The 23,016-nt window shown below is 43.5% G+C and overlaps 1 protein-coding gene across 1 annotated transcript in view; it reads left to right on the plus strand.

Annotated features, from left to right (window-relative positions):
* Nucleotides 1-23,016, plus strand: part of zc3h18 (zinc finger CCCH-type containing 18) — a 44,451-nt gene that overhangs the window by 8,833 nt on the left and 12,602 nt on the right. Inside the window, exons 7-13 of the mRNA XM_056416089.1 lie at nucleotides 1,436-1,465; nucleotides 2,197-2,311; nucleotides 3,541-3,806; nucleotides 13,508-13,693; nucleotides 13,784-13,909; nucleotides 20,453-20,545; nucleotides 20,764-21,048. Coding sequence (XP_056272064.1) covers nucleotides 1,436-1,465; nucleotides 2,197-2,311; nucleotides 3,541-3,806; nucleotides 13,508-13,693; nucleotides 13,784-13,909; nucleotides 20,453-20,545; nucleotides 20,764-21,048 — 1,101 coding nt within the window. The remainder of the gene's footprint in view (nucleotides 1-1,435; nucleotides 1,466-2,196; nucleotides 2,312-3,540; nucleotides 3,807-13,507; nucleotides 13,694-13,783; nucleotides 13,910-20,452; nucleotides 20,546-20,763; nucleotides 21,049-23,016) is intronic.

The raw sequence follows: 23,016 nt of genomic DNA on the forward strand, positions 1-23,016 counted from the left end.
CAAATAACCCTTCAGGGGGAAGAAACCTTCAGGAGAGCAACAGAGGAGGATCCCTCTCCAGGATGGACAGAACAATAGATGTAATGTGTACAGAAGGACAGATTTAGAGTTAAAATACATTCAATGAATCTGACAGAGTGTATGAATAGTTCATAGTAGGCATATTCCACGATGGAGACCTCCACGATCCATCAGGCAGATGGCGGTGGGGAGGAGGAGTGGGCGGAGTCTCAACAGGACAGTGGCGTAGTCAGGAGCAGGAATTCCACGACCCAGACCTCGATGATCCATCAGGCAGATAGGATCTATGCCGTCTCATAGGGTCCGATGACCCCATGAGACGTGAAGTCAAAAGGACTCCGGGGAGAAAGCAGATATATGCAATATATGTTATTGTGTTCATAACATAATATATAATATATGTTATTGTGATCATAACATTATTATATATAATGTGTTATTGTTTTCATAACATTATAATATATAATATATGTTATTGTGTTCATAACATTATTATATATAATGTGTTATTGTGTTCATAACATTATAATATATAATATATGTTATTGTGTTCATAACATTATTATATATAATATGTGTTGTGTTCATAACATTATAATATCTAATATATGTTATTGTGTTCATAACATTATTATATATCATATATGTTATTGTGTTCATCACATTATCCTCCTTGTTATGGTTCAACAGCGGCGGGACAGCGATGACGCGCGGAGCAACTCAAGAGCTGATTGGCCTGAGTTGTGAAATTTTCGCCTCAAGTTGAAATATTTCAACTTGGGGCGAAAATCGCGTCTACCCAAACGCACCACCTGGAAAAATTTCATTTTCTAACGTAGCCACACTCGTCTGTACGTTGATTTTTCGTGAGTTTCGGTCGCGCGAAAAAATCGTGTCGCTTTTGGTGTGAACGTACCAATAGTCAGTAAGAAGCTCTGTCAAAGCTTTCCACTTACAAACTGATGATCAGTTTGAAAGGCATCCTTCTTCCAGTCGACCATGCTCAGCATAACAAGATAACAACATAGTCGTAGTTCATTGAAATGCTGTTGTGGTTCTCTTCATTGCATCATAGTCACAGCACAGCAGCTCCCACAGGAATGAACCCCAACCTCTCTGATGGTCGCTGAACGACTTCTATTCTATTTTATTATTTATTTTAATCAATTTAGTGCCTTTTGTCATTAGTTTTGTTTGTATTTCATTATTTCCCCTTAGTAGTGACAACTCAGCAGTGTGTCTATAAATGCTGTTCCTTAATGATATCTCCATTCACGTATTTGTACTCTAATGAAAATGTTTTAATTTCCACTGTTGCAGCAAAACATACTGACGATTAATGTGTAATAGATGGGCCAAATATGATGTGATTTAATATTTTGTTATTGATACTAATCTTTTTTTCTTCTTTTAGTGAAACCGAGTTCAGAGATCCTGTTTATGGGTAAGTCTGGACTAACTTAGACCGCTTTCATAGTCCTCACAAGGCCAGAGGGTCGGCCAGAGGTCAGATTATTGACATGTACTGCATTACATAGAGAATTTCTATTTTAACTCGTGGTAAACCTAATGGATCTGAGCCGCTACTTCAATAAATTTATGGCTCTGAATCGTATCGCAAGTTAAAGACGTGGTGTTCTGGACCTGGAAATGTCTTCTAATTGCCCCTCGGATCTTCCTCTTATTATTATTATTATTATTACACCCCTTAATATTGTTATGAGACTCCTGTTTTAAACAGATGTAAATGTAACCTGAGTAGCAAGAGGGATGTCTTTTTTATTTAATTTTTAAATACCTTTAAATGTTATGTAACTTTATATCTGTGGTGGTCCACTGAGGGAAACATTGTACATGTTTTTTATTTCACTAATTTATTTTACAATAATAGTGGCCAATTAGGCTCCTTTGTAGATTCATATTTTTTTAACTAAATATATATATATTACATTTTGAACTATGATTTATATTTTAAAGTTGCATATCGGCTAATTATTAAGTATATAATTTTGTTAAAATGAGGCGTCCGGGAGAGGCGTACGGAAAACTGACAGCCAAGTGTTTTCTGTTCATTATGAAATGAACAAAATAGACTTTAAATGAAACAAACATTTGACATTAAACAAAGTGACTTTTATGAGGCGTCGTTCAGTTTGGGTGCGTTTCCCTCCACAGTGACCCGTACGCCGATCCGTACTATGACCATGAAATGGAGGCCCTGTGGCGAGGGGGCCAGTACGAGAACTTCAGAGTGCAGTACACAGAAGCGCCGCTTCCCTACCACTACGGTGTGAGTATCCTGGCGCTCGGCCCAACACGCGTGTGCTCGCACCTTCAGGTTCTCATCGCCAAAGAGCGAAGAGTGTTCGACAACTCGAAGGAAAGCAAATATGCCAAAAGCATAAAGTACAAACGGGGAACAACAACAAGTGAATGCAGGCCTGGAATTTAAAAAATTGTTTATTTCCAAGTAGATGGAGCAAAAATTAAATCGCAAAAGTTTTGGCAAAGTCCTGTGTTCTATTCCCATGTTCATTTACGCTGAGTTTGAAATCATTAATATGTTTTTTTTAAAGAGAGACACACATTATAAAGCAGGCATACGCTCTTTTATACTAGCGCCGCAATTTGTATTTATTTGTTCGCGCCCGGCGAGTGAACGCGCCTTAGCGGAAAAGCTTGGTGGCCAGAGCAACAGTAGCTCAGGGATAATCAACGATCATGTATACACCGAGATAAATGTTTAAAAAAATTTGGTCATGGAAATTTGGTTTAAAGTCCTGTAAAAGTCCTGTGGATCCATCGGTCAACATGTGAACCCTATGGACGGTACAGTGGACGGGGCTCTATTCTCGCCCTGTCAATACTGGTATCATTTGCAGTTGAAATTAATTAGCAGGTAATAAAGTGCAATACACATGAGAGCATGCCACAACATGTTTACGGAGATGTGAAACACTGGAGTAGATATTTGTCTTTTTTGTCTTTTTCTAATTACATTACATATTTTTTAGGGTGCAATTTTTGCCCCCACTGACTGAAATCCAAGAACATTTAAAAAGAAATGGGAAGCACTTTTTGAGCCTTTGTTCAAAAATAATAAATATACTTATTTAGGCTTACAGTATATGAGCAATTGTCATAAACATTGCATTAATAAGACTATTAGGCAGTAGTCTACAGACTCAAAAAAAAGAAAACCGTAAATCAGACGATCATATTCATGTAAACACCTATTAACAATCATAACTTTTTTCTTTGGTTTTTATAATTAAAAATTATATTGATTTTTGTGTGTGTGCTGTGTGCAGTACAGGCAATTCAGTTTGGACGAACAAAACAAAGAACCAAAAACAAAACGCTATTAAATTTTTATTATATTTTAAATTATAGGGGCATTTGTTGCCCCTCTCCTCGTGATATCAGGGGCACACTCATATTTCAAGGCCCTGGTGTATTTCTGACGCTGAATGGGAATGAATGAATTGCCACTAACACTGAACACGTCCACCCCCTCAGCAGGAGCGCGAGCGGGACCCCCGGGAGCGCCCTCGGGACCGAGAGCGGGAGAGAGACCACCGGGAGCGCGAGCGCCGGCAGAGGGAGCGCGAGAGGGAGCGCGAGCGCGACAAGGAGAGGATGCGACGGAAAGAGGAGTGGGAGCGCGACCGGATAAAGCGGGATGAGAAGGAGAGGCCGAGGATGCGTCCGCCTCGAGACCCCCGGGAGAAGAAACCCGACGAGGAGAAACTGAAGCCGCGCTCTCCCCTCGGCGTGCCATTAAAGTGAGTGGACGTCCAGTCGGCTTGAGGTCAATTGTTTTATTTTTTATGATGCCTTGATGTGCCAGGAAGGAGCAAGGTTGGTAAAAAAAACTGATGGCGGTCAGGCTGGGCGCGATGGGGAGACGGTCCCCCTGAACACGTGGAGACCGATGATGACCAGAGCAGCCTGAACTTTTATTAGATTAGTACCGTAACGTTGATTACAAGTCTTGCATTCATAAAAGTAGGCCAACAAATAATAAATTAGCCATTATAACCATGTTTAAGCTAGCTCATAGCTCGTAGCTCGTAGCTTGTAGCTAGCGCTAGCTACGAGCGTAACAGTCTGATATCCGTCTTTTGTATTTTAAATATTGGTTCAGGCACCGTTTAGCACCGGCATCGATTTAAAAGTACCGGTTTAGCACCGGTATTGTAAAGAAGAAAAACCGATACCCATCCCTCGTCCTTACATGTGACTCTTGTGTGTGGCTAATGCAGACGGCATGCGTCTCTCTTCCAGCCCAGTCGATACAGGTATCGGTGTTCAATAGTTAACACAATCTGTTAATATGTCGACGATGATTATATTTAGAATTGTGAACCAAATTCAGAAGCAACTAAGCACTTTTTGTGGGGTCAGACTAAGACAATGCGGTGATATCAGCCTGGTTATCGGTCTGATCACTCCTCAAAGGTGAACTTCCATTTTGGTGCTCAAAGGTCAAGCTCACTGTGACCTCGTGTCCCTCCAGTGCCACATCTCGGGAGCACCTTGAGGGAATTTCTTCAAATTTGGCATAAACGTCCGAATGCACTGATTCAAATTTTTTATTCAACTCGCACAGAAAAACACATTTTTGGCCACTCAAGGATGAATATAATAATTACACACAAGTGATGACAGACATGGACGTACACTTGGCTGGTTGGCAGTGGCATAATTAGATTTTAGGTTTGAAAGGAGGCGTGCACACGACTTCTGGGTATTTTGAAGAAGTTGTTCAAAGTGTTGAAGTAACTTGTCTGTCGCCGTCTGAAATCTGCCACGGAGATTCGACCATTGGTGACGAGTAAGAAGGAGAAGAAGCCATTAGTGATTGTTTTTCTTTTGGATGTTGTCTGGAAAGAAATAGTGTTGCAGGATTCGTATTTGTTGTTTTACAACCGGGTTGCATAACAATCTCAATTTGCGACATGGCAAAGAAAAGTAAAAGGGTGGCCGATGAGTTGAGGAGGTCACCGGCCCGAGGACAGAGCTGTTTTCAAGTGGGTGCTTTTAATCAACCGCTGTGGAGCCTGAGACGTGTTTCCCCAGCCTCACGTGCTGCTTCCTGTCGGTCAGGAAGTCTGTGATCCACCTGCAGGTGGAGTCGGGCACGTGCAGCTGGGAGAGCTTGTCCTGCAGCAGGGACGGGATGATGGTATTGAAAGCAGAGCTGAAGTCCACAAACAGGATCCTGGCGTAGGTTCCTGGGGAGTCCAGATGCTGGAGGATGTAGTGAAGGGCCATGTTGACTGTGTCGTCTGCAGACCTGTTGGCTCTGTAGGCGAACTGCAGGGGGTCCAGGAGTGGGTCGGTGATGGTCTTGAGGTGTGACAGGACCAAGCGTTCAAAGGACTTCATGACCACAGAGGTCAGGGCGACGGGCCTGTAGTCATTGAGTCCTGTGATCTTAGGTTTTTTGGGGACGGGGATGATGGTGGAGGCCTTGAAGCAGGCTGGAACGTGGCATGTCTCCAGGGAGGTGTTGAAGATGTCGGTGAACACCGGAGACAGCTGGTCAGCACAGTGCTTCAGGGTGGAGGGGGAGACGGAGTCCGGGCCCGCTGCTTTTTAAACATCCTGTTGACGTCTCTCTCCAGGATGGCGAGGGTCGTCGCTGAGGAGATGGAGGGTGCTACAGAGGTGTGAGCCCCTGATGGGCTGGGGGAGGGTGGGCTGATGGTCTGTGGCTTGTTGATGGAGCTGATGGAGCTGTGGTTTACAGCTTCGGGGGAGGACCGACACACACACACACACCTATAGTTGGTGCTTTTCCCAACCTAGAAAAAAGTTAGAAAAGTTAACATTTAAAAACACTCGACAATTAAATGCAGTATAAGAATCATGTCACTAATTTAATGCAAGAACAATATAATTAATTGTTAATATAGCGATCACATAACGCAAAACTAAAGAAATTGGTGAACGTGTACAAGAAGAAGCTTATTGAGCGAAATAGGTGCAGCCCAACAGATTAGCTACTTACAATGTAATAAATATATAGCCGTTTCATTCTTTAAGACAAAATAAGTTAAAATATTTGGCAATAAAGAGTTTTACTGAGTTTTACACTCCATATCTTTTCAAAACGACAATAACGTGCAACCTCTGCAAAACAAAACTAGTGCAGATGTGCGAGTCATCGCGTATTATTATTATTATTATTATTATTATACGCTACAATGAGCTTTCCACAACTCTTATTAAAACGGGGTTGCAGGCTTGATATGGCCTCTCAATAAAGCTCAATGTTGAGCTTTTATTTTGAAGGGCAACAGCAGGAACACCGAACTCATGGAGACACCTGGCAAGTCGCCAAGAATCTCGACCGTCGCGCATGCGCAGCGTAACCCGCTAACGTAAACAATTACACTAAAGTACAGGCATTTCGCTCTTTATTTATTAATGACTTAGTTTTATGTCTATGTACTTTGTAATATGCGGAGTTCTCAATAACGGTCTTGAAATAAGAGAATCTGCATTTCCCCTCGCGGCCCACCTCGTTCCTGCTCCTGAACCCGGAGCAGGGAGCTACTCCGAGACAACTTCACCGCCGTGGGAACGCAGATATATCGGTTTGCTTAATGGACGCTCTCTGCCGGCTCGGCTGGTGGGAGTGAGCTCACCTGTGTGTCTGTGCGCATGGGGGCGGAGCTTCGCCGAGGAGAAGTGTTAACGCCCCCACGCAACTCGAGACAGAAACGAAATGCCGCTGTGTCGATGCGATCAATAACAGACGGCCGCCATCCTGTCATAATGGTCGGGGAAACACTGCTATGGTGGAAGTGTTGAGTTCCACCACAGGACATATTGACTACGTCACTTCAAATCTGTGTAAAGAGGGGCGAAAGAAATGGTGTCAGTCCAAATCCTTACGGCCCTGACTGTATGTCCCCATTGTTACTCACATAGTGAATAAGAACCAGTCGAAAGATGTCGTCTTCACACCCGTCTCAAATGCAAAGAGTCAGTTAACAATATGTTGGGGAGCAGTTTATACCTTTATATGTTTCAGTAGAGAGAGAGAGAGAGAGAGAGAGAGAGAGAGAGAGAGAGAGAGAGAGAGAGAGAGAGAGAGAGAGAGAGAGAGAGAGACGTTGGTCAAATGCCTTTTAGTACAATACCTCGGATCGGATCAAAACAAGCAGTCAAAAGATGTCGTCTTCACACATGTAATACATTTACTTTAAGGCTATAAATAGTTGTGAATATGGTACAATTGTACCTTTCAAAACGTGTTAATGCAAGTTTGTTGCCTCTTAAAAAAATAAAAAGTCTGCAAACATCCCATTACCCTTTGTTCACTCTGTGGGCTTTATTAGGTTTATTGGCACCACTTCCTTTTTATTCCTTCCTCAAAGAAAACCTGACAAGAACCAATATTTGAGAGCTAAAAATATCTCATGCTGTGATTCTGTCTTTAGCTCCGACATCCCTCGTTTGCTCTTACATCACAAGTATTACAAATGATCATTAGAGTCGCTGTTAAGTTAGTCAAATCACTTCTGAGCATGTGGGGGTCTGCGTAAACATGGTTAATGCGCTAGTTTTGTTAAACGCATTGGATTGAAGCTGGAAGTCTACACTTCAACCAAATTGTCCTCATTCACCCATTGCGTCATTTTAAATATGTGTAAAGTCGTGTAAAAAAAGGAAAATATGACTACCAGGGTCCAAATAGTTCTGACTTTAATACTAATGACTCTATGCTGCGGCCGATAGTGCCCATGTGCTTCGCCACATGTTTATTGGCACCACTTCCTTTTTTTAATTATTCCTTCCTCAAAGAAAAACTTCTGTTGATATTTCAGAGCTAAAAATAGCTCATGTTGTGATTCTATCTTTAGCTCTGACATCACTTGTTTACTCTTGCATAACGCCTGTGGAATTCCTCATTCCCTGGGGAGTTTGTGCCTGCTATGCACTCCAGTGCACCGCCCATGTTCACTCAAGGACGGCCACTCATTAGTTGTGGATACATAAATGATTGTTATTCCAACTTCCCCTGTTCCACCTTGGTGTTATTTTTAGTTCTTCCTCGTTGTGGTGATAGTAATCTTGAAACGTTTTACGCCGCACATTACCCAAAGACGGTTCCTGTATTTCCCCGAGGTTAACTGCTCCTGTCGTTTGGGCTAATAGTAATATCACAAAGTCCAAACCTAACCTATTACCAAACCTATTGGAGATAATGATTATAGAAGCTATATCACCTGAGATCTATCATCATCTTTGAACTATCTCATTGTGTTAAGTATCTATGGCCCAACAAACATTTTAGGGGCGTGTCTTGTTTTGTAATGCTCATAACCTCAACACTCTTGGGTCAAAAAAATCAAAACTTACAGGATATGTGCAGAATGGATCATGGAACATAGACAGCAAATTTCGTGCAATTCGAACAATAGGGGGCGGTACAGTAATTCGCCAAAGTTGGGCGTTTTGGGGCGTTTTTTGCTTGAATTTGCCATTTTTTACTTCTCTACATTTAAGGATTTCTCCCACAAAACACCAACAGAATCGACTCAAAATCAGTTTTATAGATTCTCATGACTTGAACAATGAACAGTGAGGGGAAAAAAAGACTTTTCATCCGTAGGAAATTAACGTTTTGTCACTGCCAATAATTGCCTACTTTCTGTGATTTCTTTGTTAAAAACTATTGCTTAAACTCATCCAATCCTTCCAAAAAAAATCATGCGTGATGCCAGTCAAGGCCTGAACACATGCACATGAAGAAAGAAACACATATCTTAGAGGAACATCTATTAAAAAGTAAAATAACCATAATTTATTCGCTTTCACGATAATGTTACCCCCTACAGCTGATGCAATTACATCTAATCAGTGGTGCAGAGCAATAGGTACTTGCCTAGTGACACAGAGACCTGTTTTCGATTCCAAGCTAAGGCAAAAATATTGTTATCGAGTTTTTTTACATTTAATTTACATGACGTGGTCGACAATTCACTTAGAGACATATGATGCATGGATATGTTCACAGACTCAAAGTGCCACCTACTGGCTCAACTGGACTTTTTTCAATCCGCCCCAAATTTGTCCTGCCCAAAATAATGTGACCGCCTACGGCTGCCTGTAATCCAACTAGATCTATAGCTCAGCGGGATAAGTGTTTGACTGGACACCCAGATGAGCGAGGACCCGTTCAACGCTGCTCGCAGCTTTAATTTAAATTGTCTTTAAATACAAATCTGTCACTTTTCAATATCCATATCAACAACGAATAGATAGAAATCGATTATTATAATAGTTGGCATTTCATTATCGATTCGTTACGGCACTCAATAAGTCACGGAGTATAAAAAAAGTTGAGTGGAGCGCAGAGAGAAACCAGAGCGGAGGGAGAGGACAGAACGCTGCGTTGTGAGAGCCAATCAGCGCTGAGCTGCTCCGATGTTGATTAATCTAATTGGCTGCTGCTGCTCTCGTGGCGTTGGAAGTAGAAATCATTCACGTAGTCGGAGACATTCACGGAGCTGTGTGCGCCTACGAATGATGTCATGAACCCGGACACCAGGGCGCTAGATGTTACCACGTGTGTGGGATGTCCACGAGAAGTATAACGTAGAAATAGTGGTTAATTATTCCGTGGCGGATGGCGGAATATATTTTTCCACGGAGCAAAGCAACAGAGATAAGCCACGCCCCCTCACCGACACGTATGGTGCGATTAAACCACAAATAGTCGGGCGAGTAAAGCGCTGTCAGTTCCGTTTGCGACGGGTTCATCCACATGCTGACCAGTGGATCTTCAGGAACTTTCCAGGACTTTAAACCAAATGTCCATGATTAAATATTTTGTGAAAATACATTTTGTATATACAAGAAAAAGTGAGAAGATGTAGTATTTAAACTAACAATGATAATTCCAAAGCATACAGTATATATACACCGTGTAAATTAACATTTCAATATAACACATTTCCAGGCCTGGAAATAGCCTTTTTATAATGTCATGACTTTTTTTATAATGACATGAGGGGCGGCTGTAGCTCAGTGGGGTAAGAGGACCGTCCTGCAATCCCAAGGTTGTAGGTTCGATCCCCGCTCTCCCCATTAGTTGCAAGTCGAAGTGTCCTTGAGCAAGGCACTGAACCCCCAGTTGCTTCCCGGGCGCATCACTACAGCCCACTGCTCCTTAATAACTAAGGCAAGGGTTAAATGCAGAGAACTAATTTCCCCTTGGGGATTAATAAAAGTGTATATTTATTTATTTATTTTCCAGATTTTCCATGACTGCACGAACCCTGTTTTGAATAACGGATTGAAAATTACAGTTTTTTTGTTTTTTTATCCGATTAATCTAAAATATAACTAAAATGGGCACTCGGTAGAGTGCATACCTTCGCATATCACAAGATTGGGCATTGAATTATGAACATTTTGGCATTAGTTGCATGCCAATTGGACAAAAATGTATCGTGCTATGGTAAAAAAAGAGTTTGACCTTTCCATGACCTTGACCTTGACATTTGACCCGATTGATCCCAAAATCTAATCAAATGGTCCCCGGATAATAACCAATCATCCCACCAAATTTCATGCGATTCAAGAACATTTTGACCTGTTCATGACCTTTGACCTTGACCTTTGACCCGATCGATCCCAAAATCTAATCAACTGGTCCCCGGATAATAAACAATCATCCCACCAAATTTCATGCGATTCGGTTCAATACTTTTTGAGTTTTGCGAATAACACGCATACAAATAAATAAATAAATAAATACACGGCGATCAAAACATAACCTTCCGGCATTTTCAATGCGAAGGTAATCAACAGATTAATCGATTATCAAAATAATCGTTAGTTGCAGCCCTAATATGAACCCAGACACCAGGGCGTTAGATGTTCCGACGTGTGGGATGTCCACTAGAAGTATAACGTAGAAAAAGTGGTTAATTATTCCGTGGCGGAAAACATTTTTCTACTGAGCAAAGCAACAGAGATAAGCCACGCCCCCTCAACGACGCGATTAAACCATAAATAGTCGGGCGAGTAAACTCCCGCGAGTCAGTTCTGTTGTTGACAGGGTTCATACACATGTTGATGGATTTCCAGGCCCTTTCCAGGACGTTAAACCAAATTTCCATGACCAAACATTTTGAGAAGATGTATTATTTAAACTAACAATGAGAATTCCAAAGCATACAGTATATACTGCGTACATGAACATATGAATATAACTAATTTGCTTTACTTTTCCAAAACCTTTGGGATTTCAATGATTTTTCCAGGCCTGGAAATAACCACTTCAGAATGTCATGACTTCTCCAGGTTTTCCATGACCATACAAACCCTGTTTTGAGAGTTGAAAATTACAGTTTTTAGTTTTTTTATCCGATTAATCTAAAAAATAATCAACACATTAATCGATTATCAAAATAATCATTAGTTGCAGCCCTAATATCAACCGCTCTTCACATCGGCATAATGCCAGGAGTTGAGTTTTCAATAAAAAACAAATTATGACAAATTAATGAATCAGAGCACACTAAGCCACAATATACACTGTTGATATCCCAATGTCGAGATAATCCACTTTTTCTGTGTGTGTGTGTTGTGTGTGTGTGTGTGTGTGATCAAAAGTATGCTGTTATTCAATTTAGCTATATATGCTTTTCAGAGAGGATTGTGTTTGGATATTGTACATTAAATATAGACATTAGAGCATATCTGTTGCCTCCACACAGCTCTCAACATGGAGTCATCACCAATAAGCGCTTTATGGGCCGCAACACACACATAGGGAGAGTCCACTGCACTATACCATGACACAGCAGATGCAAATGGCTGCTCATTTAATGCTCTGAATCCCATATTTAAAACCCTTACGGTTGTTTTCCAAACTGTCTAACACATTGGCTGTTTCTTTCTGGGAATATCCACTCGCTTTGTTAATTTCCTCCGAACAATATTCAGATACACCCTTTGAAGGTAAGGTTCGCAAAGATAAACATCGGCCTCTCTCCTGGGGAAATCCCATATGTCGATTTTCTTTTTTTTTTTATGTCGCAGTGGGGAATTATTCAGTCTTTCATTGCAAATCAGCTCAGAGGAGGGGTTGTAATCATTATCATCAAGATTATTATTATTTTCAGATCTGGTTTCCAAATGTGCACGTTTTGAATTTTATGAAGTACGACCAACAAATGCAAAATCCTATTACAGGCAAGAGGAAAGCTGAACTGTTGTTGTGTCTGCCAAACGGCAAACTCTCACGCAAGTGTTTTTAAGCTGCCTCACTCCTCTTAACACATAAAGAAGAAAATGTATTGATTTGTATTGCTTATTTAGAGGAATTATCTCTCTAAACGGGTAGGTAGAAAGTCAATGAGAACAGATTTATGATGAAATATACATAACATAAAGAGCTCCTCACATTGAATAAGTTACAAAAAACTCTCCAAACTCGAACACTTAAACAAAGGAATTAGCCGTCATGTGTACATAATAAACGACATATTAAAATGACAACATAGTCAATCCAAGTGACGTGAATTGTACATGATAGTGGTATTAACAATAGTAGCACTTCTAATAGCAGAAACGATAACGGAAACATGTTTGCCACGAATAATCAAAGTAGCAGTGGGTTCCACGGTCCATGGTAAACATGATGGAGATCTGGAGGGAGCTCTGTATCCTAGAAAGTACCCTAGCAGGCTCAGCCCAGCAGCATGTCTCGAGGCTGGTCTAAGAGAAACCTGAACCAGACCTTAACTTTAAGAGTTAGAGGCTGGACTAAGAGAAACCTGAGTCAGACCTTAACTTTAAGAGTTAGAGGCTGGACTAAGAGAAACCTGAACCAGTCCTTAACTTTAAGAGTTAGAGGCTGGACTAAGAGAAACCTGAGTCAGACCTTAACTTTAAGAGTTAGAGGCTGGACTAAGAGAAACCTGAACCAGTCCTTAACTTTAAGAGTTAGAGGCTGGACTAAGAGAAACCTGAACCAGTCCTTAACTTTAAGAGTTAGAGGCTGGCCTAAGAGAAACCTGAACCAGTCCTTAACTTTAAGAGTTAAAGGCTGGACTAAGAGAAACCTGAACCAGACCTTAACTTTAAGAGTTAGAGGCTGGACTAAGAGAAACCTGAACCAGTCCTTAACTTTAAGAGTTAGAGGCTGGACTAAGAGAAACCTGAGTCAGACCTTAACTTTAAGAGTTAGAGGCTGGACTAAGAGAAACCTGAACCAGTCCTTAACTTTAAGAGTTAGAGGCTGGACTAAGAGAAACCTGAACCAGTCCTTAACTTTAAGAGTTAAAGGCTGGACTAAGAGAAACCTGAACCAGACCTTAACTTTAAGAGTTAGAGGCTGGACTAAGAGAAACCTGAGTCAGACCTTAACTTTAAGTTATCAGAAGGTGTTGTATCCCAGTATCTAAACTTCCACTTGTGTCTAACCAGCCATGACTCATCTTTTCGTTCTCCTTAGCCGGCCGATGGAGCCTCCCTCCAAGAAGGAGGACGGTCCACTCATGAGGCGACCAGACGAGTGGAAGGACCCATGGCGCCGGTCCAAGTCCCCCAGGAGACGCCCCAGCGGGCTGGGTTCCCCGCCGCGGGGGCGCCGCCGCCACCGGCCCTCGGGCTCATCCGTGTCTATGTCCAACTCCTCCAGGTAGGAACGCCTCCATCAAGTCGGGACATCCCGTGTGATCATGTTCGGAAAATGAGTTTTCATGTTTCACGACTTGTCTGTCTGTCGCAGGTCTTCGTCGCGCTCTTCATCCTACACGGGTTCTGGGTCTTCTCGCTCCCGCAGCCGCTCCTCCTCGTTCAGCTCCTACTCCAGCCACTCCTCCCAGCACAGCTCGTTCAGCGGCAGCCGCTCGAGGTGTGTGCGTGTGTGTGTGTGTGTGTGTGCGCGTGTGTGTGTGTGTGTGTGTGTGTGTGTCAAGTCTTTTATTGTCAGATGCACAGAATGACACAGGGTCAGACTGGGCACTGAAATTCTTAGGACAAGGCACCACACAACAACTACCATAGCATAACATAATATAACATAACATGACATACACTCTGTACAAGTACTCTGAACATAATACTAACATATATACATATAACATATAATACACATAATAAACTAAACTACAGACAAATGGGAGTAGCAGGTAGTGAAAGCAGGTAGTGCAATAAAAAGTGTAAGTACAAGGCTGAAAGTGACAGTGTATGTAAAGTGACGAGTGCAAAAGTGTCGATCGTGTGTCAGTGTCCATTGAGCAGCCTGATGGCTCTCGGGAAGAAACTGTTCTCCAGTCTCCGTGTGCGAGACCGGATACTACGGTACCGCCTTCCAGAAGGCAGCGGGGTGAACAGGCTGAAGGCTGATGATGGCAGTCCTTTAGGATCCTGCCAGTCTTCCTGAGGCATCGTGTGTGGTATGTGTCCTGCAGGGCTGGGAGCTCCCTACCGATGATGAACTCCGCAGTCCTGACCACACGGCGTAGGGCCTTGCGGTCCTTGGCTGTGCAGCTCCCAGACCACACTGTGATGCACCCAGTCAGGATGCTTTCTATTGTGCATCTGTAGAAATTGGTGAGGATGACTGAATCCATGCCAAACTTCTTCAGTCTCCTCAGGAAGAAGAGGCGCTTCGGCCGCTTTGACCACCTTGTCTGTGTGAGCAGACCAGGTGAGGTCGTTGCTGATGTTGACCCCGAGGAACCTGAAGCCGCTGACCATTTCCACTGCAGAACCGTTGATATGCAGGGGTGCGTGCTCCTCCACCTGCCGTCTCCTAAAGTCCACAATCATCTCCTTTGTCTTGCTGATGTTGAGAGAGAGGCTATTATCCTGACACCATGTAGTCAGGGTAGCAACCTCCTCTCTGTAGGCTGACTCATCATTGCCAGTGATGAGGCCCACAATGGTTGTGTCATCAGCAAACTTGACAATGAGGTTGGAGCTGTGCGTGGCTACACAGTCATGTGTGAACAAGGAGAACAGGAGGGGGCTGAGCACACAGCCCTGGGGGGTGCCTGTGTTGGTGATGACTGTAGATGAGGTGCGGTCACCGATTCTCACCACCTGTGGCCTCCCCGTCAGGAAGTCGAAGACCCATTTGCATAGGGAGGTGCTGAGTCCCAGGTCTACGAGCTTCGAGACGAGTCTGGAGGGGATGATGGTATTGAATGCTGAACTGTAGTCAATGAACAGCATCCTCACATATGTATTCCCTTTGTCCAGGTGGGTGAGGGCGGTGTGCGTGGTCAGGGCTATGGCATCGTCTGTAGACCGGTTGGACCGGTATGCAAACTGCATAGGGTCCAGGGTGGGAGGCAGCAAGGAGCAGATGAATGATTTGACTAGCCGCTCAAAGCACTTCATGATCACAGAGGTCAGAGCTACCAGGCGGTAGTCATTCAAGCAGGTGACCTTGGTGATCTTGGGCACAGGGACGATGGTGGTCCGTTTGAAGCATGTGGGGAGTACAGACGGGCTGAGGGAGAGGTTGAAGATGTCGCTGAAGACCCCCACTAGCTGGTCAGCGCAACCCCTGAGGGCCCTACCTGATATGCCATCCGGACCAGGTGCCTTGCGAGGGTTGATCTTATTGAAGCAGCGCCTCACCTCGGCTACAGTTATAGTAGGCACACCACTGGTTGGGCCCTCAGGTAGCTCCACTGCAGGGGGGTCACTGTCCCTCTCAAAACGAGCGAAAAAAGCATTCAGCTCGTCTGGAAGAAGGACAGAGGACTGGGTCTCACTGCAGCCCCTCCCTTTGTAGTCTGTAATGGCTCTTAATCCACTCCACATGCGCCTGGGGTCAGAGCCATGGTAGCTGGACTCCACCTTGCTCCTGTATGTCCTCTTTGATGGCCCTCAAAAGGTCGTATCTGGACTTCCTGTACTGATCAGGATCCCAGGGCTTCTGATTAGGGAAAGACCGGACAGTCTTCTTCGGGACGATGTCCTCAATGCAATACTGGATGTAACTGGAAACACTCAGTGCGTTTACATGATGGTATAATTCGAATCTTGCTTTAGTCGGACTATGCTATCTTTTGGGGGATCTGCTATTATCCCAATATACATGGCAGTGAGTAATTCGAATCATTGGCCGAAAGCATGTCATATCCGATACGATAGGTGGCGCTGTTTTCATTACAACTCGTGGTGATACAGCCATTTCCGCTTGACCTATTCACCACTACCAACAACAACATCAACATTTCGAGAAAGAACCATGAACTTTAGTATGTTCAACTCCTTCAATACATTAAGCATAAATTCTGTCTGCTCTTCGGTCCAGAGATGTGTGGTGGCTCTTGTGTTCTCCATAGCGTTGTTTGCAGCGCCGCCGCTCCCATAGCGCACTACGCGCTGCGCGTAGGGCACCAAGTCCTGAGGGGGCTCCACAAAATAGGCAACTAAAGAAATCCTCATAGTTATAATAATTATAATGCTGATATTATTTCAGTCTAGAAATATTAGGCGCCTTTTAGGCATGTATATCACGAAACAGGCAGAACAAGAGATATATTTAATCGCTCAGCACCCCCCCCGTTAACACTTCTCGGGTCGCATCGCTCTGCCGTGATGCGCGCCGACACATCCGCGCACACAGACCCTATCTCAGGGGGCATCATGAGGAGTTATGCTTAGGGCACCAACATGGTTAGCAGCGGGACTGGTTGTTTGTTTGTTTCTGCTGCAGGGCTCCAGACTGCGACCAAATGGTCGCATTTTGCGCCTAAAATTAGACACAGTGCGAGTAAATTTTTCATCAACTCGCGCATGCGCGACCAGTAAATTAGCAGATTTCTTTTTTTTGTTATGAAATATTTTTGTTGCTGACAAACTTGTTCTACACTTCAGCCCACTATAGTTAGCGGTAATGCCTGAATGACTGGTTTGCTAACCGACATTAACTCCAGAAGAAGAAGAAAGGAGACGAAAACCGAAGCAGAAGGCTGGCCTGTGTGTGAGAGCGGGGGGGCTAATGTGTGAAAAGAGGCGCACCGCAACGGAGACGCAACGAGGGCGAGGGCCGCAGAGTGAGAGGTCCACGAGGGGATCCTCACCACCGAGCGGCGTCCCCGTCCCCCGAGTTGAATCTCTGGGTCAACTCAGCCGACTCTCACATGTCTGCCCCTATACACTGTCGCTCACGGTAAACTCATTCGATCGGGAGCGCGAGGATTTTGATAAAGTAAGCGGAAGGATCTAAGTGACAACATCCGGTTTTGCAAAGTTAGCGGAAAGAACCACGTGAAACAACATCCGTTTATCAAAATAAGATGTCGACAAATCATACACGAACATATAAAAGTAAACAATGAACTGATGTATCTTTATAGATCATTTCTGAGATTTAGCTTAAATTATGCTAACATTAAAACATTTTACTGGACCAAGGAAGAGTTTATAAAATTAGTCAGACTTTTGTATGTTAAGAAAAGTCCTGTATATAGATTTCCCCAAGAGTTCCAGGAAATGAATAATGCAGATGTGTTCCATACATATCTGAAATCCCCTACAATAGCAATCAAACTATTTTAATGTATCAATTAGGACATTTTCAAAGTAAAGTCCTAAATGTTTAAAGAAATCTGTAATTTCTTTAATGTTTGAGTTGCTTTATATATGTATTTCCTCATAGTCCTAGGCAATAATGCTACACAATAAATAGAATGCTTCAATCGACTCGGTGATCGGTATTATCGGTGATCGGCAGATACTGATTTCAGTGATCGGTGATCGGCACCAGAACACTGACCGGTGCAACTCTGATCATAACATCACCAACTCCTAGATGGTATTGAAAAGAGAACGTGCTGCATAGTAATATTTATTTTTGATTCCGTTTCCTAAAAGAAACTGCTTTCTATGAATGCATTCAATCAATGGGTGGGGGGGGGGGTGGTGAGAGTGTGCTCACCCGTGTGCGCGCATCACGGCAGAACTTCGATGTCGGTGCGCGCATCGCTCTGTCACGCGAGCCGAGAATTGATGACGGGGGGGGCGGGGGTAGACGAAAATTACAGAGTGGCGGGTGGAGATTTCACCCTGTTATAATGGTAGGGAAACACTGGAGTTGATAAGCGTGTCTTCATGTCTGATCAATACACAACAGTGAGGTGCGTGAATGGACAGAGCGGCCAGCTGCTGATCACTCACTCAACAGCTCGACCTGCACGAATAGACGGTGCGCGCTGCGCGCGCAAACATTTTCTTTGGGGAGCACCGAAGACCCATTTTGACCCAGGAAAAACCCTGTGTGCGCCCCTAAATTTTCTGCTTGCGCCCCTAAAATTTTAAGTTAGGGGCCACTGTGCTCCTAGTAAAAAAAGTTAGTCTGGAGCCCTGCTGCTGGCCAGGCTGCCGGCAGTGACAACTTATCATCTCTTTCGACTTCCGGGTCACGACGTGGGAGGGAGGGAGGGAGGGAGGAGGGCGGCGGGATCTCGAGCATGCGCAAAGACGCAAAGTCCAGTTCCTAATCGAATTCACCGTTACATGCCGCGATCGTCGAATTATCAACTGGATCGGACCGAGCTATCCAGGGGTGTTAATCGGATCGAAGTCGGACCGCACATAGTCCGACAAAGGTGTTTACATGAAACGGATAATTCGATTTCAGTCCGACTAAGCCAATAATTCGATTGCATGTAAACGCACTGAGTGTCTGTATACTCATTAATGTCCCCATCTGCTGCTTCCCGAAACATCAGCCAGTCAGTGGTGTCAAAACAGTCCTGGAGTCGCCACACTCTCGTCACTCCATTGATGGACTGTCCTCTCAGCCGGTCTGACCTGTTTTAGCTTTTGTCTATTTGCGGGGAGCAGAAGAATGGAGGTGTGATCAGCTTTACCAAAAGCAGGGCGGGGGAGGGGTTTGTAACTGTCCCGGAATGTCGTATAACAATGGTCAAGGGTCTGATCTCCACGTGTGAAGAAGTCAATGTGCTGATAGTATTTAGGCAGGACTTTCTTCATGTTGGCTCTGTTGAAATCACCAACCACAATAAAGGCTGCCTCTGGGTGCACATTCTCCAGACCGTTGATAATTCCATACAGTTCATCCAGAGCAGTAGCCTTATCTACTTGGGGGGGAATGTAGACTACACTCATAACGACTGCAGTAAACTCCTGCGGTAGATAGAAGGGTCTGATTTTTACAGTCAACAGCTCGAGGACTGGAGAGCAGTGAGATGCTAGTACTGCTATGTCCGTAGCCCAAGAAAAATTAACCATAACACAGACCCCTCCGCCCCTGCGCTTGCCTGAATCAGCTGTCCTGTCCTGACGGTGTATGCTGAATCCCAACGGAGTAACTGCCGCGTCGGATATCTCCGGGACGAGCCACGTCTCGACGAATGCCAATACACAGCAGTTCCTGATGTCCCGTTGGAATTTAATACGTGCATTCAGATCATCCATCTTGTTGTCGATGGACTGAACGTTGGCAAGTAGTATGGATGGTAGCGCAGGTTTGAAATACCTTTTCCGATTCCGAACGAGAACTCCAGCACGTCGGCCTCGTTTCTTCTTCCTCCGTCTTGTAGGTATATCCAACGGCGGAACAACAAAGAGCCCACTGCAGTCCGAACTCGCACTCCGGAAAGTTGAATTAAAGTTCTTGTAGTAGTCCTCTCCGAGTGCAAATCTGATCTCCATAAGTGTCTGCTGGTCATATTGAATTAACGACACTGCAACATTAACGTAACTAACAGTAACAAAACAAACAAAACGCTAGATAGTTGTGACGGAGCTCTCGTCAGTGCGACCATTCTGCGGCGCACCGGAAACACACGTGTGTGTGTGTGTGTGTGTGTGTGAAACTGTTATAGATTCTTTATTCCAAAGCAAAAGTTACAGTGTAAATATGTTTGTGACCAACCTAAGATTGCAGTTTGTGGATCTGGAGTTAACTCCATATGTGTCAGTCACATGAATGCCTCTAACCATACATGTTGTTGTTTGGAATAAAATCAAAGCACCGTAGTCATCCTCACAAGACAAAGAGATGAATATGTTGAGTCTCGTTGTGTCTGAGAATAAAGCAGCTCCAGTATCTGTTAAGATTACGACCCAAAGATCATTTTTATCCCTCTCATAGCAACACATCGGCAACACCACGCATTTGTTATTTTTTTAGAAAAGCTTGTTAATGTACATTTCCTGCACAGATACATAATTGGTGAGCATCCTGGATCATTGAGCAATCGTAGGTAATAAGAATTTATTACCTACGCTGCAAAAAACGATGAACATTTTTTCATACCCGAGCTGTATTCTCTCAGTTCCCCTCACACTTGAAGATAAACGCATCAAAGCGCGACTCTTTCCTTCTGCTCTGTTGTTTCTGAATAACCTAATGCAGCATTATAAAACCATTCCTAATTGCATGGTCCTGACTTCTGATGATTCATAGGTCTCGATCGTTCTCCACGTCCCCCTCACCGAGTCCAGCGGCACCGAGGAACGCAAAGAACAAACCAGAGCCTCCCCCTGCGTTAGCTAAAGGGTAAATACTTACACGAATGGGTCCATCTGTTACTATCCTTGTTTCTCCTCGAATACATATTCTCACGAGTAGTACTCATTCTTTTGAGTGGTAGTAAATTATGTCCCAAGTTACATTGCATCATTCGTATTTATTGATTATTATGAATGCATCATTGGCAAAGAGCATTGCATGTGCTCTGCTGCTCAACACTGTCTGTGCCTTTTCCGTCCCCGAAGCGTGCCGCCGAAGCCGGGCGCCGCCGTGCCCCCTCCTCGCAGGGAGAAGCCCGCGATGAAGAAGGCCCCCAGTCCTCCGCCCGGCGGACCGCAGGGCAGACCCCCCAAACCTCTGCCAGAGGGAGGGAAGCCTCTCACCACAAATCCCCGGGAGCCTGGCGGCGCAGGTGGCGGGGCGGGCGGCGGTGGAGCGGGGAGACCCCCACCGCCCCCACGGGAACCGGCAAAGACCCCCAACCCGAGGGAGGACCGGCGTAAAGAACGGCAGCAGCATCCCCCACGGAGGTAGGCGGCTCACCTTTGACCTCTGATGGAAAGTGCTGTAAAAGATGATGCGCTGGTGAATTACATTATATATCTGACTAGAAATCTGTTGGATTAAAAAAATCATTTAGTTGATTCGACTATTCTGAAGTTGGTATTGGCTCATACCTGTGGGGCATTTTAAATGTGTGACATAATCAGGTTCTAGTTGACATGCATCCATACATGTATCTCATATTGGATGGCAAACATTTCCAAGAAAACAGGCCGAGTCTGTTGGCCGCTGATCGCTGTAATTTAGTAAGAATGACGTTCAAGAGCGTCCTCCCATCACCGCAGACATGCAAGATATTTCTTAAAAACACCAATACTTATAAACATTATTACTTTAACAGTGTACCATCAGCCCAAACTGTTAACTCTGATGGTTTCATCTCAAAGCGTGACTCCATTTCCATTATCCAGCAGCATCACAGGTACCGGATCTATAAAATAATGACGGATGCAAGTTTTTGATTGCCAGATCAGGAGATTAGATTACAAATATACAGAATATCCTTTCTAAATTACCACAGATCACATTACAGGACTGTCTCAGAAAATTAGAATATTGTGATGGAGTTCTTTATTTTCTGTAATGCCATTCAAAAAACAAAAATGTCATGCATTCTGGATTCATTACAAATCAACTGAAATATTGCAAGCCTTTTATTCTTTTAATATTGCTGATTATGGCTTACAGCTTAAGAAAACTCAAATATCCTATCTCTAAATATTAGAATATCATGAAAAAGTATACTAGTAGGGTATTAAACAAATCACTTGAATTGTCTAATTAACTCGAAACACCTGCAAGGGTTTCCTGAGCCTTGACAAACACTCAGCTGTTATAAATCTTTTTTTTAACTTGGTCTGAGGAAATATTAAAATTTTATGAGATAGGATTTTAGAGTTTTCTTAAGCTGTAAGCCATAATCAGCAATATTAAAAGAATAAAAGGCTTGCAATATTTCAGTTGATTTGTAATGAATCCAGAATGCATGACATTTTTGTTTTTTTAATTGCATTACAGAAAATAAAGAACTTTATCACAATATTCTAATTTTCTGAGACAGTCCTGTATGTACCATTCCTACGGTAACACATCCAAGAGGATACTTCCATGAATCTATATAACCATCGCTGCGTCCCGGCCCCGCAAATGCAGACGGGACAATTGTAGCGTCGTAGTAGATATTTGTTTCTAAAATATTCCATTTCTACATAAAAACCTGTGAAGCTAACCATAGCACATCATAAACTAGCGTTAGCACTTCAATGCTATTATTATCTTTATTTAAAAGGGACCATATACAGTTGAAACATAAATGTCACCATTTGATGCTCTGCACCAGATTGTAGCTACAACTAATTTGCAGCTGTAGTTCCTTGACAGACCATAATAAATATAAAACAAAAACAAACATAAAACAATAACAAACAGTCCAGGATAAGAAGCACTACTGAAGGTATGCTGAATGAAAACACGTGCTGTATTTGCTTCATAATGATTTAAAACAGTAAATAAAGTCTGCTTCTCTCTAAAATAATTTTTTTTTTGCTTTCCAAAAATGGGATAATATTTTTTTAGGCGGTGCCGTTAGTGAGCGTGGGCTCAAGGGCAGCAGCCGGCAGCAACATGTACAGTGGAATGTTTTGCTGCTGTTGCATAACCCCTGCTCATTTTTGAGAGATGTAGAAATGCATCGGTCACCCTGGTTTTGGCTGAAGGTCAAGCGTGTGCTGCCGTTGCTGTGGCAACTGCCATGTGTCAGCTGGAGGTGCCGTCTAAGTCGTTGGAGTAATTCCAATTTATTGGTATAGCCCCAAATCACAAATTTCCTTCAATGGGAGTCTACGACATCCTCTGTCCCAGGACCTCGCATGTGAACAGGAACAACTCATAAGGACACCTATTGCAATTTATTTATTTATTTTTATATTTATATA

Source organism: Pseudoliparis swirei, chromosome 6, assembly GCF_029220125.1.
Source record: "Pseudoliparis swirei isolate HS2019 ecotype Mariana Trench chromosome 6, NWPU_hadal_v1, whole genome shotgun sequence".
In the NCBI taxonomy this organism is placed as follows: domain Eukaryota; kingdom Metazoa; phylum Chordata; class Actinopteri; order Perciformes; family Liparidae; genus Pseudoliparis; species Pseudoliparis swirei.